At 40.0% G+C, this 17,020-nt stretch overlaps 1 protein-coding gene across 2 annotated transcripts; it reads left to right on the forward strand.

Moving 5' to 3' along the window:
* The first annotated feature begins 1,460 nt into the window (after positions 1–1,460).
* slc7a2 (solute carrier family 7 member 2) lies at positions 1,461–16,671 on the forward strand. Of its 2 annotated transcripts, none has more exons than XM_079670993.1 (12): positions 1,461–1,777; positions 2,969–3,349; positions 3,420–3,575; positions 4,410–4,575; positions 4,700–4,836; positions 4,917–5,139; positions 6,766–6,902; positions 11,379–11,481; positions 12,396–12,607; positions 12,689–12,855; positions 12,933–13,041; positions 13,833–16,671. In XM_079670993.1, the coding sequence occupies exons 2-12, from the start codon at positions 2,980–2,982 to the stop codon at positions 14,006–14,008; spliced, it is 1,956 nt and encodes a 651-aa protein (XP_079527119.1). In that variant the 5' UTR covers positions 1,461–1,777; positions 2,969–2,979; the 3' UTR covers positions 14,009–16,671. The 2 variants fall into 2 exon arrangements, with proteins under 2 accessions (XP_079527119.1, XP_079527118.1); XM_079670992.1 differs by lacking the exon at positions 6,766–6,902 and adding an exon at positions 6,368–6,507 and having other exon boundaries at positions 1,465–1,777.
* Positions 16,672–17,020: the final 349 nt, after the last annotated feature.

Consider the following 17,020-nt stretch of genomic DNA (forward strand, 5'->3'; position numbering starts at 1 on the left):
TCAAGATACAGTTCAATATATGGTCCAGAAATTAATACTGTTCCAGAAATTAAAACTGGTATAAGGACATAATATTATGTCCATATACCACTGATATCACAATGATATCATATAATTGTGTCAATATACAGAAAAATGTCACAACTACAGTAACTATTTTAATTATTATTTAAGTAATTTATTGTGCAAAAATACTGCACAAGCTGGAGTTTTCAAGCTTTTTTCAGTTCAATATATTAAAGTAAATGTTTTGGGGTTTCGCTAGAACAAACAAGACATTTATAGACAACCTTGGACTTTTGAGAAATTGGGATGGACATTTTTCACTATTTTCAGTCTATTTTATGGACCAAAACAATCTAAAATGGTTAATACAATTCATTCATAATGAAGGTATTAGGATGAACAAGTTTCACTGATAACTGCATTGTCAGTTATCAGTGCACTTCCAATTCTTTAAACCGTGAATGGCAAAATAAGATCAAAGACAGGTTATTTAAATGTTTAGCTCTCTCTTGGAGACCTTAATATTTGTGTTGCATCTGATGAATGTAATCATGTTCATAACGATCAATGTGTGTGTTTAAGACAACCACTACTAACAGTAGTGTGCCCAGCCTGCCTACCAGTACGGAAAACATTGGCTTTCCCATCAGCATGCAGGTCAGATAATCGGCCCTGCAGCCAAGGTTTGGTGGGCGGTGGGCCATGATATTAGACTGCTTGGCTGGATGGACAAACTAAGAGAGAGCTGGCTGTTGTCATGCCGTCGAGGCTCCGTCCTGTGGATTGGACGATGTTTCCAGCAGACAGCTGCCACCTTCCCACTGAGGTCTTAAGCTGGTTTGAGCTGGTCTTGGCAGAAATTCTCTCCACTGCAAACTCAACGTGAATAGAAGTTCACAGGCAGTGTTTGGTGGAACATTTGACTTTTTCTTCCTCCAAGTGTTCAAACATGTAACTGTAGTTGCCGTGGAAATGCCAGGCTTTTTGGTGGTGTACCACTGTGAACTGTGTTATTGATTTTGTAATATCCATGGGTCCAATAGCTCAGGGAACATTGAGCAATACCCATCTTCCATTAGAGGGACTTAACCCCCCGGTACTGAAGCTCGTCCACCCTTCATTGACCAATCAGCACCCATGCTTTTAGCAGCACTCCTCTGGGCTGCTCTGGGTAAACACAAGTGCCTGCCTCAATGTTTGTCAATGCCAGTTGCCTAACCATTTATCAGCAGGCAGTTAGCATCTGGGCAACTGGGATCTATGTGCATTAGAACAAAATGAATTCTACCATCAAAATCCTTCCCTTCTCTGTCATGCTGTGTGTGAGAGCTTATGGTGCAATATTGTCCGCACAAAGTTTTACTCCCACAAAACTCAAGCATGGAGGTGAAATCCCCCCCCCCCCCATTCTAATTCCCTGGGGCCCCCTCCTCCCTTTTCGCCTCCCTGCTCAGGGGACGTCACTCCCCTGGCAGCGGAGGGACTGGAGGCTGGATTCTAGAGGGGCAAGGCGAGGGCAGATCCTATGAAGAAACAGTGAGGGGAGGCGTAAGAAAGTTCTGCTCTGCTCAGTGTACATGCCAGCATATGAAATAGAGTTACAGCTGAGTTTCCAGGCAGCACTTCATGGGAGAAGTGGATCTTATTCGACTTTACCTGCGCTTCACATGCAGCTGATCTGCTCTGCAAACTGGAAAAACGCACTGACACTTCTGACAGGCTTTTTTGTCCCTCTTCAGTGTCTAAACCTCAACTTGTCAAATCCACACAGGTATGCACATGTCTTTAGTGAAATAATGTTTGTGTTTTTATTTAGAATAACTAATTCTATAATTTAACAAACTTCTGCAGTAGCTGTTATTTTGTTCTGATCATGCAGGTCTTGTTAGAGTAATAGATGTTGATGTTAAATATAAAACATGCATTATATGTATGTATGTAAGAAATCCCTTTGGGTATCTGGAACCTATTAGGACGTATGCATGTAGGCCAAAGAGAGGGGGAAATACTGATGCATCTCATGCAATGTGTATTGTCAGTTTCAAAAACTAAAGTGTCATACTTTTTCATTCACTGTATTCTATAAAGGGACGCTGTACAGCCCTCATTGTAATGCTAATGAGCTGTCACAGCCATAACTCATCTCCACCACACTTTTAAATGGAGGTCAATGCATATTTTGGATGGCTGTCAGTGTTAATTAACAGTACAGAAAATCTGAATTTTGGTTCCAAGAAGAAGCTTCAACATCAAAAGCGAGCTATTCACTGGGCATATTTCATTCTTCATTTATCTTATTGTATTCATGCAGGCGGGATCCCCAGCAATATGCATAATGAAAAGAGAAACAATGAATACAAAGAGGACTGCAGTTCATCTTATTATGTTTTATTATTATGTAATTAGCAAAGCGAGATACTGGAATGTCTGTATGGTGTTACAATGGTGCATCCATGGTCCCTTCTTGAATGCAGTTCTTTGACAACTTAGATCTGCACCGTAACCCCAAACAATAGATTTAAATGGAACACCATTACTGTTTAAACTTTACCACGATGTAGCACTTGGCAGCATTCCTAAAATGCACGTCATAGTTTGTAGACTTAACATCTGTCTCAATAGTTCTAAGCAATCCCAACTTTTACTCAACATGTTATGCAACCTTTCAGCCTTTGTTTGCAAGAGAACACTTTCTATGAGCTGCAAATGCAAAGCAGGTGGAGCTCAAGCCCTCACACCTGACCTTTGGTTTCACGGATTGTGTTCCTTCTATTGAATGTGCAAGTATTGATGATAAAGAATATTAGTGATGATTGGGTGAGATCAAACTGTTTCTTCTCATATTCTGCACAGTTTGAATTATATTAATCTTGAAATGTTTGGCTAGAAGTAAAGCGTTGTTATGCCAGACCTCGGTTTCACAGGTATTTTCAATCTTTTCTTCTCTCTTTCCATCTGTCAGCAGGTGTCAACATGCTGGAGCAGGTTCTGTCGTTCAGCCGCTCCCTGGTGCGCAGGAAAGTGGTTGACATGAACAACCTGGAGGACTCCAAGTTGTGCCGCTGCCTAGGAACCGTCGACCTCATCGCCCTGGGAGTTGGCAGCACTCTGGGCGCCGGTGTCTACATCCTGGCCGGAGAGGTGGCCAAAGGCGACTCTGGCCCCAGTATAGTGATCTCCTTCCTAATCGCTGCATTAGCGTCCGTTATGGCCGGTCTGTGTTACGCTGAGTTTGGTGCGCGCGTCCCCAAAACCGGCTCTGCTTACCTTTATAGCTACGTGACTGTTGGAGAGATCTGGGCCTTCATCACTGGGTGGAACCTCATCCTCTCCTATGTGATTGGTAAGTTCGTAGCAGTCTTTGGGTCCAATGAACTTCAAGATGGTGCTGATAATTTTTTGTCTTCTTACAGGTACCTCCTCAGTTGCCAGGGCTTGGAGTGGCACATTTGATGACATGATAGGAGGCCACATCGAGGTTTTCTGTAAGACGTACTTCAGCATGAACTCTCCTGGTCTGGCTCAGTACCCGGACTTCTTTGCCGTCTGCCTGATACTGCTGCTTTCTGGTGAGGCAGCAAATAAAGCCTCGAAATCCAAATATTCTGATATGTTGCTACAGAGGCTACTGAGAAAAGACAAATTAAGATTTCTACATTTTGTTCAACACAGACAACTCTCATGAGCTATCATAATCCAATTAAGGGATGGCAGGACACTTTTTGCTTAACAGTTTAAGTCAATGTGAGTCCACTAGGACACAACATTCAACCCCTTTCTGTTTTTAAAAACTCCCTGATCACCCTGCTACAGTAGGTATCAGCAACACCTCGTTTCTCTTTCCCACAGTCACACAATCACATCTGGGAAGAGCCCGGTCCAACTACAGCTTCTTTGCAACCTCAGGGTTCAGTATCGTCAGTAGTTGAGTAGAGAACTTCGTATTAATTTCCTGTAGTCAGATTCATCGCAGTCCAGGGATTTAAACTTGGTTTGGATAAACCCCCCTTTCTGACCCTCAGGCTAAAATTGGTCGGTGTGGCCTAACAATGCGCTAGTGTTTGGTTGTTTGTCAAAGTCCACAGTTGAAGGGTTTATGCAATATTTGTTTATCTTAACCAGATTTAAAAATGGTCCTGCTTTTGTGAAAACGTAAAGAAAATAGAGGTTTGTACATCTCTCCATTTAGCTCTGGTCTGAAACACCCCACAATCATCTATTTACATCTCGTTGCACAATTCTCCTTTAGAATAGTGGCGGGACATTGGTGGGTGTTAGTGTTATCCATACCGTTATATTGTGAAACTCCAAATTATTTATAAGAATAATAATGATGACAAACTTTGTAACTTCTGGACATTAAAAGATAAAACTGAACTCTTTTGCCTTTTTGTTTGTCCCAGGACTCCTGTCGTTTGGGGTGAAGGAGTCAGCCTGGGTCAATAAAGTCTTCACTTCAGTCAACGTGCTTGTACTGTTGTTCGTCATCATTTCTGGTTTTGTCAAAGGAGATTCGGCGAACTGGAAGATATCTGAAGAATCCCTCATAAATGTCACCATAGTTAAACGGTAATTTATTAACCCATAACCATTTGTGATATAGGTTTATATGTGAAGTACATCAATGCAAAGCCATTCCATATCAGATGTACTTTTAGGCTGGTTTTGTGTTGAGTTCAGTTTGATGTTTCAGGAACTTGTCGGTGACGACCAATGTGACCAGTGATTATGGAGTAGGAGGATTTATGCCTTTCGGGTTCAGTGGGACCTTAGCTGGAGCTGCCACCTGCTTTTACGCTTTTGTCGGATTTGACTGCATTGCAACCACAGGTGAGCCACTGAAAGGTTGGGTTATAGTCTGATTTCATCTAAGCTCAATGTAAAGATGTTTGTGCCTCTGCGTGAAACAGGCGAGGAGGTGAGGAACCCTCAGAAAGCCATTCCCATCGGCATCGTGGTGTCGCTGACCGTGTGTTTCCTGGCGTACTTCGGTGTGTCGGCTGCGCTCACACTGATGATGCCTTACTACCTGCTGGACGAGAAGAGCCCTCTGCCCATGGCTTTTGAGTATGTGGGCTGGGGCCCTGCCAAATATGTGGTCGCTGCAGGTTCACTGTGTGCCCTCTCCACCAGGTAAGCTCTGGATCTGCTGTTCTAAAATAGGACTAAATAATATTTATGGTATTTAGATGCTAGATTTACTGTATCTGAGCAATCAGAATATATAATATGACTTTAATTTCTGATTGATGTGCTTGCTATACATTGGTGATAATGGTAAAGGAGATGTGGTCAAAGGTTCTGACCACTTATCTCTGTCTATCTGTCTTATTATTGGATTGATTCATTTTGCCTAATGGGACATAATAGGCGCAGTGTTTAAAGGGAGAATGCACAACATTTTCCGGTGATGTCCAATCGCTTTTGTTGGTAATTGTAGCCGGTTGAAGCAAAGCACTTCTCAGTGTGTGCTGTATTCTACTATTAGCGGATTTCTAGCTTCCCATAAGCGATGACTAAATATCCAAGCTAAAGTTGGCTGTCGTTTTTTAATTCCTCCAACTACGTCACGTTAAATGACAGCACTGGATGCAGGAAAAACAACAGATTTAACAGCAATGAAATCCCGTTCATGGTCCGGCATTCACTGAGGAAGTTATTGCTTCAATCAATTAAATTGGACATACACATAAAATGGCAGGAATTGTCCCTTTAATTCTATCTGTTTTCAGTACCTGCACGTGTTTGTAATTTACTATGTATAATTCAAGTGTCATATACAGTATACGTAAGGTTGTCTATATATATATATATATTTATATATATATTATACTATATAAAATATATTGGTGTTACTTTATGTCTTTCTTCCCTGGAGGTTTGCTATATCAGTTTCCTCTCAATTTTCCATCTACAAACCTTTTCACAAACATGAATATCAGTCACTTACTTATCCCATGATCTGCATTCTTTAAATCTGATTAGAACCAATGAAGGTTTCAGATAAGTTAGTTTGAAATTGGTGTTAAGGGTGTAGTCAACGGCATTTACCCTTATAAATTTTACTCCAAACCAGCTCTCAAAACCGATAAAAAACAACTTAATTTGATTAAAAGCTTAAAAATTTGACATTAGTGATATGTATTTTAACCTTAAAAGCAGAGTTTGATCTATTCTAATGCATATATCAAAGTTTTGATAACTAATTAGTGATGACTAAATGCCAAAAGGGAAGAAAGACACTTTATTGACTTTATGCATGCTCTGAAGCTTTGATGATTTGATTGTTGGTGTACATGTGTGTGTTTTGGGGCTTTTTGACTAACGTGTTGGTCTTGCATGTCTCTGCTGTCTCATGCAGTCTGCTGGGCTCCATTTTCCCCATGCCTCGTGTAATCTATGCTATGGCACAGGATGGTGTGCTTTTCAAAGTCTTAGCCCGAATCAATCCTAAGACGAAGACCCCACTTATTGCCACTATGACCTCCGGTGTAGTAGCAGGTGAGAGATGGGGAGCAACCAAAGAGATTCCTCCTGCTAATCTTTCTCCACCAATCAACTGTGAAAGACAAAAGCAAAGATGCAAATAATAATTTGGTTACAGAAATTGACCCACCCTTTATCAGTCCTTTTTCAAATGATCCAGTTATTCTGAAGTTTTCCCTCGATATCTACATGTTGTTCTTTCACGGTTGTGCAGGTGTCATGTTTTTTTTCCCAGAATGCCCTCTACTTAACCATGAACCCTCTTCTTCCTAGCCTGTTGGGCTCCATGTTCCCTCTGCCACGTATTCTCTTTGCCATGGCACGAGATGGTATTCTGTTCAAATTTATGTCCAAAGTGAGTAAGCGCCAGTCTCCTGTGGCTGCCACCATGGCGGCAGGTACCACTGCGGGTAAGCTCTCGAGGCAAGGACTTTGTTTTGGACGTGATTGAGATTTTGTCTTTGCATGGTGGTGGTGGTGACTGCATGTAAAACTTGGTGATGGTGTTTCCAAAGTGAGAAAACAATACACACAATATTAAGGCAGCCAAGTTCATGGATATGTGTTCACCACCACAGTCCATCTTGTTTTTAATCACTAAATGTTTTGACAAGAATCTGATATCTTCCACTTCAATACCACTATTGTGTGAATGCTACATTTAAACCTTCAGTGTGGAAGTCACTGCTGCTTGCCAATAATTAATCCAGCAACTAACTTCAAACATTGCAGACAGTTAGCTTAGCTTAGAAAAAAAATACTGGGAACAAGAGTAAAGAGCTAGCTAGGCTGAGAATAGTATCAATCTTATCATCTAACTCTTGGCAAGAAAACGAATACACTGCAAAATATTCCTTGAAATATATCTAGCATGCCCCCCCCCCCCCACGTACCTGAAAATGTCCTCCACCAAGTGATAGTTAACCTGCTAGCCCTGTTAGCAGCAGTTAGCGGTTAGCATAGCACCAATACCTCATTCACACCAACGCAACTCCGGTTCAAGCTCCGTGCTAGAGCTTTTCAGGTTCAGAACCGGTTCTTCGGTTTACCTCTGGCTCTTTTCACACTGCCCAGAGTCCGACTGGTGCTGCGTCATTGCGTCATCGTTTGTGTGCCTGCTTCATAAAGCCAAACCGCGCGGAAACCCCTCACAGCTGACACCGACAACAACAACAATGGCCGATTGTGCTCCAGCTTCCTCTGTACCTCTTTGGAAGTCCAGATTCCCAGCAGGTAGCTGGTCTCTTCCGTGGACCACTGCTGCTTGTTAAGTTTCTCCATCGTTGTGTACAAACTGGATAAAACGCCGGCTTTTTGTTGTTGTTCAGGAGTTGATCCCGCCCCCGCCTTGACGTAAGCGTGACGTATGTGGTGCTTTTGCTCTGGCCGGACAATTTTTTGGTGCTCGAAATGAACCGGATTCCGGAGCTAAGACGCTGCTCTGCGGCGGTGTGAAGAGGAAAACCCGGTGCTTTTCAAGCTCCAGCTCCGAACCGGCCCTGAAACACCGTTGGTGTGAATGAGGTACAAGAGAAGCTTTTTGTCCATCAAGAGACACTTTCCTCTCTAAAATATATACATTCCAGTTTTACTTAAGGCACCTATCTCGGGATTAGATATTCTGTAAACAAAATAAATTACATCACTTTACCCCTAGGATATGATGTGGCAACCCAGTCTCATGGCATTTCGTGTTATAGTCACGACATTTAATCTATTGATTCATGTTCACCAACACGATTTTCTCCCTTTTTTCGTGTCACACAGAACGATTTTAAAAGCAATGTATTTCTATTGGTAGTATGTTTCGTGCCTGCATCACGAAGCGTTGATTGGATTGTTTAGCCGCAATGCACGTTGGGATATGGTGTTTATGCAATATGAAATCCGAAAAACATTTTGAAAAAAAAAGGAAAATAATACTTTATTCCGAGTGTTCTAGCTTTTCTCTTTGAAAGTCATCACATAACGGCATTGTAATACACGGTTCGGCTGCATTAAGTATTACATATCTGCCGTAGTTCTCTATTTATAGAGCCCTGATTAGAAGACTTCTTGACAAACAGGAATAACTGCCACGGAAACTGAATGAGTGAAGTGGATCATAAATATATCAGCAATTAAACAACATCTTCAATTTCTCTTCACACAATACGTCTCCTTGCAGTATCAAAATTAATTCGGCTGACTTTTATATTTGATCCAATTGGTAGATAGGCTGTATTTAAACCATAACGGTGCACAGCTGATAGAAAAGGACTTGTAGTTTTTAAAGATATTACTGATTTTCTTTGAATGTAAGAATGTAAATACTGAGTTGAAAGAATAGTCAGGGGTTTTGGGTTATGGGACACACTCCTATGGATTCAGAATTTCAATAGCTTACCATTAAATGACGGATATACCTTTCTGTCTGTGATTTTTTACAAATCAGATATTAGAAGTAAAACATGTGAAATAATATAGCAATATCCTGTCAAATTATGTGAAAACATGAATAAAACTACACATTTTCAGTTGTTGTACATACACAAGTGTCCTACACTGATAATACACAGTTATTATGGCAGTGTGTACCTTGTGTGCACCGCCTAGTGGTTAAAGCACGTTATTGAATTAGTTGTGTATATGATATGTCAATAAACCTTAGAAAATCTTGATATCTTGAAAGGGATGTGCAAAATAACCATTATATTCAGTCTTTAATTAACTATTAGTAGAGAATAACGAGTAATGAATATACTTTATAGGGATCTGCAGATAAATGTTTAGTCTTCTCAAGCACCAACTATCAAATATCTCACCTGATTGTTGGCACTTGACAATCACCTTCCCTGAATTTTACTCAGGTGTAACTAAAGCCTGATTTAAGGGTTGTTTATATTTCACCTCATTAATCAGAATCTACAAAACTACAATTCCCAGTGTAGATGTGCCATATAACATGTTGCGAAACACAATAGCCAGCATGTGCAGTTCTAGGGGGGTGTTCGAGTCCAGTTTTGGATAGTCTGCCGTGGTTTCGTTCGATTTCAAAGAGCTGTTTGACGTTCGCTGTAACCTTGGCGCACTGCTGTTCCAACATCCAATCCCAGAGCTTGAAGATTAATCACGGGGACTGTAGTCCCAAACGATAACTGGGGATTATGGGTAGTGTAGTGTCTTCGGCCATCCTAAACTCCAAAATGTTTTTCGGATTTCATTTCGCATTAACACCATATCCCAACATGCATTGTGGCTAAAACATCCAATCACGAGCTTAAACAATAGCTGAGGATCTTGGGTAATCAGTTCAGTGGCTGTGTATAGCAATGATGCCATGCTCGAAATGTCCCATATAGGCCCACGTCTGTTTCCGCTTATTTTTATTTTGAAATTCAGTTCCTGACAGATGCCAAAAATGCCCGAGATTATGGAATTAAACAAATAAATAAAAACAAGGATGATTGTGTATTATTGTTGAGTAAATAACAGTGTGTCATTTAGAAAAGAATAACAAATTAGAAGGAAAAAAAGATTTTAAAAAATGCAGATTTCAGTATTTTGAGGCTCTGAGCCCCATTTCTTTTCCTCACAGATGACAAAAAAGTCTGACATTATACGATTTTTTACGCTTGATATTGAGTAAGAAGATGTTTTTATGAACCCCACAGCTTCCAAGACCCGACCGGACAAAAAGACGTGTTGCAGGCACGAAACATAGAAATACATTGCTTTTAAAATCGTTCTGTGTGACACGAAAAAAGGGGGAAAATCGTGTTGGTGAACATTAATCAATAGATTAAATGTCGCGACTACAGTATAACACAAAATGCCGTGAGACTGGGTTGGGTGTGGTGCACATCAACTTCTAAAACTCACAATATAGTGTGGTATGTGGTTGTATCATGCCCACTGTGCTCAGGTGTTGGGGCTATGACCTGTAATGTGAATGACCCGGTAAAGTGGCATGCAGATGTGAACCCTTTGTCAATTTTGTTTTAATGTAATGTTGTGAGCAGCAGCGTACATACCCCTGCTCTTTGTTTGGACTTTGAGATCCACTTCATACTGCAGTCTGGTGCTGAGATACAAGCGAGGGAACACCACTGTGTGTCTCACATCAAACGACACTCACTATGGGGATGATTACAGCTGTTCGCCTAGAGAAACATGATGCTCTTTTATGTTTATTTTTTATTGTGAATAGGCTTTAATGTTTGCATGAAGTTTAATTTACATCTGTTCATGTTCATTTGCTGGATGGTGTGCCTGAAAGCAGTTTTGCCATTTGTAATTGCTCGACTATTATAGGGTGGTGCAGTGATGAGGTATATTTGTTGGCCGACCCGGAAGACAAAAGCAATGGGATTTTTCTATTGGATTTTGGAATATTGCAGAAAATAAGAACTGTGGAAACAAATTATATGAAAAAGGACTCCAATGGAGGAGTAAATGCACTCAACAGAAGAAAAAAGCGAATGTTAGGCTATAAACTACATCACAATGTCACATGGCTGCGCATCGCTACCACTAAGCTATAAGCGGCTAATGTTCAGCATGATAACGTTTGATAGTCTTATTTAGTCACTTTTTAGCAACTGCTGTTTTTAAGACATATAAACTTCAGACACTTAAGTGGAGTATTAACTGATGTATGATGCTTGTGTTAAGCACAGACCAGATTTCAGGCATCTAACCAAAAACACATTCTAAATTTGAGGCAAGGGAACCTGGGAGTGCTAAAATGCTAAACTATTTCAGCTTTTAGGACTCATTCCTGCACCCTCTATCGTTGTGGGTGTAAATATTTTATGTGCTAAGATTGACTGTTCCAGTAATCAGTACTTATGCTCTTTCAATGGATAATGCTGTTGTGCTAATGACTTTCTTTTTGCTTGCTGTAGCCATCATGGCGTTCCTGTTTGACCTGAAGGCGCTGGTTGACATGATGTCCATTGGAACTCTGCTGGCCTACTCGCTGGTCGCTGTGTGTGTACTGATCCTCAGGTGGGTACATCTATAAATAAATAAGAAATCTTATTTGGTGCAATATTGGGAAATAGTTTCCCTTTTCTAAAAACCCAGAGGTATGATTAGTGTTATTGCATCACACTGCTGATGTAAGTTCTGTGAATGCTCCCATTGTATGAGTGTGTAGTGGCAGCTTGAGTGAATGGAGGTGTTTACTTCCTGTAATTTTTAAACTCTGAAGCTGCTGTACACCTCTGCACCGAGGGGATTCATCACCACAGCAGCAGCAAACACACAAACCCTGTTCCCCTGGTTTAAACTGTTTTTTATGTGAAGTAAAACTAAACCACCCCACTATTACATAACGGAAGTGAGATTGGGAGTCATGTCTTCCTCAATATGTAAGCATTTTGATGTGAGTTATACAAGTAATAATATTATTTTTCTCTTGGTCTTTTATTATTGTTATTATTATTTAAAAAATATATATATGTATATACAGTATATATTATTTCCTTTTTTTATTTAATATTTTGTGTGTTTTTACATTTTTATTTCATTTAAGAGTGATCTTGTGTCATTGCTATTATGTTTTTTTGTTTGTATAGAAAAGAAGCATGACAAGTTGTTGGTCCTATTATTACTAATATAATGTTTTTAAATCAAACTTGTATGCTAATTATGATTATTGTTTTCATTTATTAATTTGATGTATTTTTTTTGTAGACGGATTTTGTATCTTGGACATTATACTCATTTATATAAAAGCATGCTACGTATGTTTTGTTATACACAATAGCAAACATTTGAAACAATAGCTTTTTGGAGCAGAATAAAGGATACTGTATATATCCAGGTAGTGTTTCTTCCAGACACTGAAAACACCGAACATTATCCTGTATTATTTTTGCCCACTTATGACATTCATTTTTAACTCCTGTGTTGTCCAGGTACCAGCCCGATGGAGCCATGGGGCGGCGGGAGGGCCCGGGTGAGAGGGACTATCTCTCCTCTGAGGAGGGGGAGTCTGACCTCACAGAGTCTGAGTCTCACCTTAACATGCTGAAGGGGGGCAGCTCCACCCTGCAGGCCGTCCTGCACCCGCCTGCCTCTCCCTCTGAGCATTCCTCCAGCGTGGTCAATATGTCTGTCTGTGTGCTCGGTAAGCAAGCTAAGGTAAAAAAAAATATTTTAACTATGTGATAAAAAACGGCAGAATTAAATGTGCGTTTTCAAACCGCAGTGCTGGTAGTGTGCGTGATGAGCTATCTCACCACGTACCACATCTACAACATCCTTGATTTGGAGGGGTGGATCCTGGCCTCGCTATTCGTGTGCCTGCTCATCTTCAGCGGCTGCGTGTTCATGGTCTGCAGGCAGCCTCAGACCACCAAGAAGGTCTCTTTCATGGTAGGTGGCAACTCAATTGGTGCATTATGGGACCAGAGATCCATTGCAAATACATTGATGTTTTTTTTGCTACACAGGTTCCCCTTCTGCCATTTCTGCCAATTGTGAGCGTATTTGTCAATATTTACCTCATGGTGCAGCTGAGTGGAGATACCTGGATACGTTTCTCTGTGTGGATGGCTGTGGGTGAGTCCCGTGTAAAGCCCTATTATGCTTGTAGGGTAGTCCTGTAGTGTGTTATATAGGTTTTTATGCATGTAAATGGTCTGGAAAGGCTAAAATCCTAAAGTGTCTTTCCTACACGCAAAACCCCCCTTCCTGAAACGCCTCCATTGGAGTCCTTTTACCGTAACATAGTGACAATGGGCAAGCACTCTTAACAAATTGTACATGATAGGCTAAGGGGCGGACATAGCAAACTTCTATCCTGGCCTTGTCTGAAGGTACTCTGTCTATTCAGGGAGCAGTGACCTCCTGTCATATTGTTTGACGTTAGCATATCATATTAGCTAGCTTTATTGCCCTGATAACAATGTAAAACTACAACACAGCATATTTAAAAGTAAATACTTTAAAAGGCAGCATATCAAAGTCAACAACATCTACCAACAGTCATAGTCCTTAAACCCTTAGTAATTCTGTTGTCGCAGGTTAGATTGTCCAAATAAAAGAAAATTGCTTTGGTCCCTTAGAAGCTACGTTAGCCTTCGCATCTACTGCGTCCAAAAATATGGTCAGTAAACTATTTACCTTCAGATTAAGTCCTACTACCTAATTTGGGTGTTGTTGTTAAGCTAAACTAACTGTCTACTGCCTCTTGCTTCATGTTTAGTGAAAATACATGAGAGTTGTATTGACCTTCAGATCTTAATCTAAGCAAGAAGGCAAGCATTTCCAAAAATGTCCAACTCAATCACAAAAAATGTGTTTCCTTAGCCAGTTTTTTTTAGCATCTCACATTTCTTCCATTATCCTAGGCTTCTTGATCTACTTTGGCTATGGCATGTGGCACAGTGTTGAGCGCCAGCGCAAACTCCAGGGCCCTTCAAACAGCAACAACCAGGAACACAAGAAGGCCGGCGGGGAGAAGCAGGCGGCAGGAGGAAAAGACCAGGAGGGTTTCATCTGCCCAGAAAAAACCAGCCAGTGTTAAAAGTAAAAGACTCTGTGAGGCGACAGATGCATAAAAGCAAACCGCAGCTCTGCCTTGATGCACCTGTTCATACAGCTTCACCACGTGTGCCTCATTCTCTAGCACATTCAGCCTGTGAGGGCAGCGTCAGTTCTCTGTATCAGGGGCAGCATGATGCTGAGCTGCTGCATCACTGAGATGGAAACACATCCTGTAGATCACAATGCGCTTTATGGACCGCATGGAGGCAGAAATAAAAGGACAGGTAACACACTGGAGAGTGATGTTCATTTACTTTAACAGTGAATCAGTCGATTGAAGACTGCAGCGACACTTTCTCTTTCTTCATGGACATTTTAGTGCATGAAACACTTTTTGTCTTTTCTATCAATCTCTGTATTTTTTATCTTTAGAAGCCCAGTACGGAGCCCCCTAGGGGACATGGAGAAGAAAAAAAAAAATATTTGAAAAAAATATATATGTTTTGCGAGATATCGCAAACCCTTGGCGAGATCTCGCAATACTTTTGCGAGATCTCGCAAAACTTTGCATTTAGCTCAATGTACTTCCTGGTCATTTCGGCTGCTACGGCAACACAGAAACCGCAACAATGGAGCGGTTCATCGATTTTACTTTGAGCTTGGCCTTAAATATAAAGATATAACATCAGTGCTTGGCAATAGGCACATAAGTGAAGACACCTCAAGAGAACACTCAGAGCGAGGGGACATGCACGTCCCTCTGAGCTGAGTTATTGACAGATTCGAATTTCGCGGATCAATAACTCATGAACATAACGTTATAAAAATACAAACAACGAGCTACAGAGTCGTTTTTATCAGAAAAGTTCGATACTTGCCGTCATCCAAGCTAAACATCAAGAATTGGTCACACTCTGCAGCTTGAGAAGGGAGAAGAGTGCTTAGGGACCGTCTACAAACTGCAACAGGGTTTTGCAAGATCTCGCCAAACTTTTTTTTGTTGTTTTTGTTCAAATAATTGTTTTTCCCTTCTCTATGTCCCCTAGGGGGGTCCGTACTGTAGTAATATGGATTGATTATCCTAGCCAAACCTTTTTCTTAAGTCATATTAACCACCAAATGTTTTATTTCTTTTGTCGTCACACTTGCATATTAGGGCTTCCGTATCGTCAGGCATGTACATGTGGGTTTTTGAATGTGAAATCTTGGAAATCTGTGTTATCCTTTCATTGCTCCAGAGTATTATTATTAGATTTTGATACACCAATTATGTACTACTATTAAAAGTAACGTTAGTTTTTGGTAGGGACTCGTTGTTCTTTGACATAAGTGTAGGATGCTGAAAAAGTAGCAGCGTTAGCTTTAATGCCCATCATCATTAGGTTAACATATTATAGAACAGTTTTGTGCATAATTGTTTTATATGCATACATTTGAAATGTTTATATATGTATAAAAAGATCAGCATTTAGACCAATGTACAATATGTTCAATAGTTTTTTAGGTAGTTAACATGTTTTGACTCAGCTGATGGAAGTACGCCAAGTGCTTCTGTAGGTGTTATGTAACAGAACATATCAATCTTTGCTGTAGGGTCATTGAGGTAACTGTAGCTTTATTCAACACAGGGTTCATTTTTATATATTTGCTTGGATGTGTTTTTATCTATGGACTGTTACAGCTGAATATGAAAATTGTTGTTTGATACAGAACTCGACCCGAAAAGTATTTTTAATCGTAGTACTTTTCACTCTATCAGACTATGACACTGTATGATATGTTGTGCTATTTTTTTTGATATTTTAGCCTTCAGAGACTTAATTAGACTTTGAAACAACATATTAAAAGTTGAAAGTATTACTGTATAGTAGGTCTGGATTGAGACACAATTTAGCAATCATTTTCCCAGGTTGTCCTTCTTCAAAGCCTGGAGCGTGTTCTCAATGTTCAAACCGGTTTGAACATTGAGACATTTTGTGCTGAACTAAATCAAGTATCAAATCTTTAATTTCTTCCTCTGAGGCCACCTTTTTTTTTCTTATTTCTATTAACTGTAAGTCTTATTGAGCACCAGTGTTTCACACTAAGCCTATACTCTTTCATGAGGTCACACACTGAGGCTGTAGGATGTTGGTGATTGGTTGATATGTGCAGTGGTTTAAATGAATGTGGAACAAATTCAGAAGCTAATCTCAAGAGAAGTAATGTAACTGTACTGAAGCTATACATTAACAGTGATGTTAAAGTAAATAGAGGTTATGGTGCCATGATGTAGTATCACTGCAAAGACAAAATACTATAATGTATTTTCCAGTAGAATCGTGTTTAGTATTTTCTTTTTTAAAATTACAATGTGGTTGAATTTCAGTCCCAATTTTTATTGTAAATAAATGTATTCAAAAAAATACCTTTCAAACTAATTTAAATTAAATCTGGTGGAAAGTATTTTGAATATAGCTGTCGCCCCCATGTGGCCATTTCTGCAAAGCTTTTCAATGTAAATGCATGCGGACACTCAGAGTATGTTTACAAAAAAGTAGCCTATGTAATAATTCTCCATTCAAAATCCTATTTAGGTAAAATAATAAATACGGAAGAGGAATAGGGCCACATCAGATTACTTTTGATGGAGATCTGACCCAAAGTGTTGGCTTTTGTTTTGTTCTGAGCATAAAGATCCTCTATTAAACTGTTTTTAATCAATATATTATAGGTCTCAGATATATACAAAACATGTCTCTGAAGTGTTTGGCTCGAAATACCAAACATATCATGCATTGTAGCATCCCATAAACCTCTCTGTTTCAGCCCTGTTTCAAAAGTGCTGATTCTCTGTCTTTTACTTTAGATGAAAATAAGGTGCCACTCCCCACGCCCCACTGAGAGATATTTGGTTAACCCTTATTCGATGCATAAGTGGGTCTTTTTGGACCCGGTGAGGTGGTTTTCTTGAAGTATCTTTGTAATTTCATTTTTTAAATCATTTCATATTCCAGCTATTCCTAAAAAAACATGTTTTGGATATCATGCAATTCAAAATGTAAATTTTAAG

This window comes from Notothenia rossii (assembly GCF_949606895.1).
Source record: "Notothenia rossii genome assembly, chromosome: 3".
NCBI lineage: Eukaryota > Metazoa > Chordata > Actinopteri > Perciformes > Nototheniidae > Notothenia > Notothenia rossii.

Excerpts from the sequence above, each read along its gene's own strand:
- slc7a2 (XM_079670992.1), top strand. The coding sequence starts at position 2,980 with ATGCTGGAGCAGGTTCTGTCGTTCAGCCGCTCCCTGGTGCGCAGGAAA. Across the intron at positions 3,576-4,409 it reads CCTGATACTGCTGCTTTCTG|GACTCCTGTCGTTTGGGGTG; the intron begins GTGAGGCAGCAA and ends TGTTTGTCCCAG. Across the intron at positions 4,576-4,699 it reads AATGTCACCATAGTTAAACG|GAACTTGTCGGTGACGACCA; the intron begins GTAATTTATTAA and ends TTGATGTTTCAG.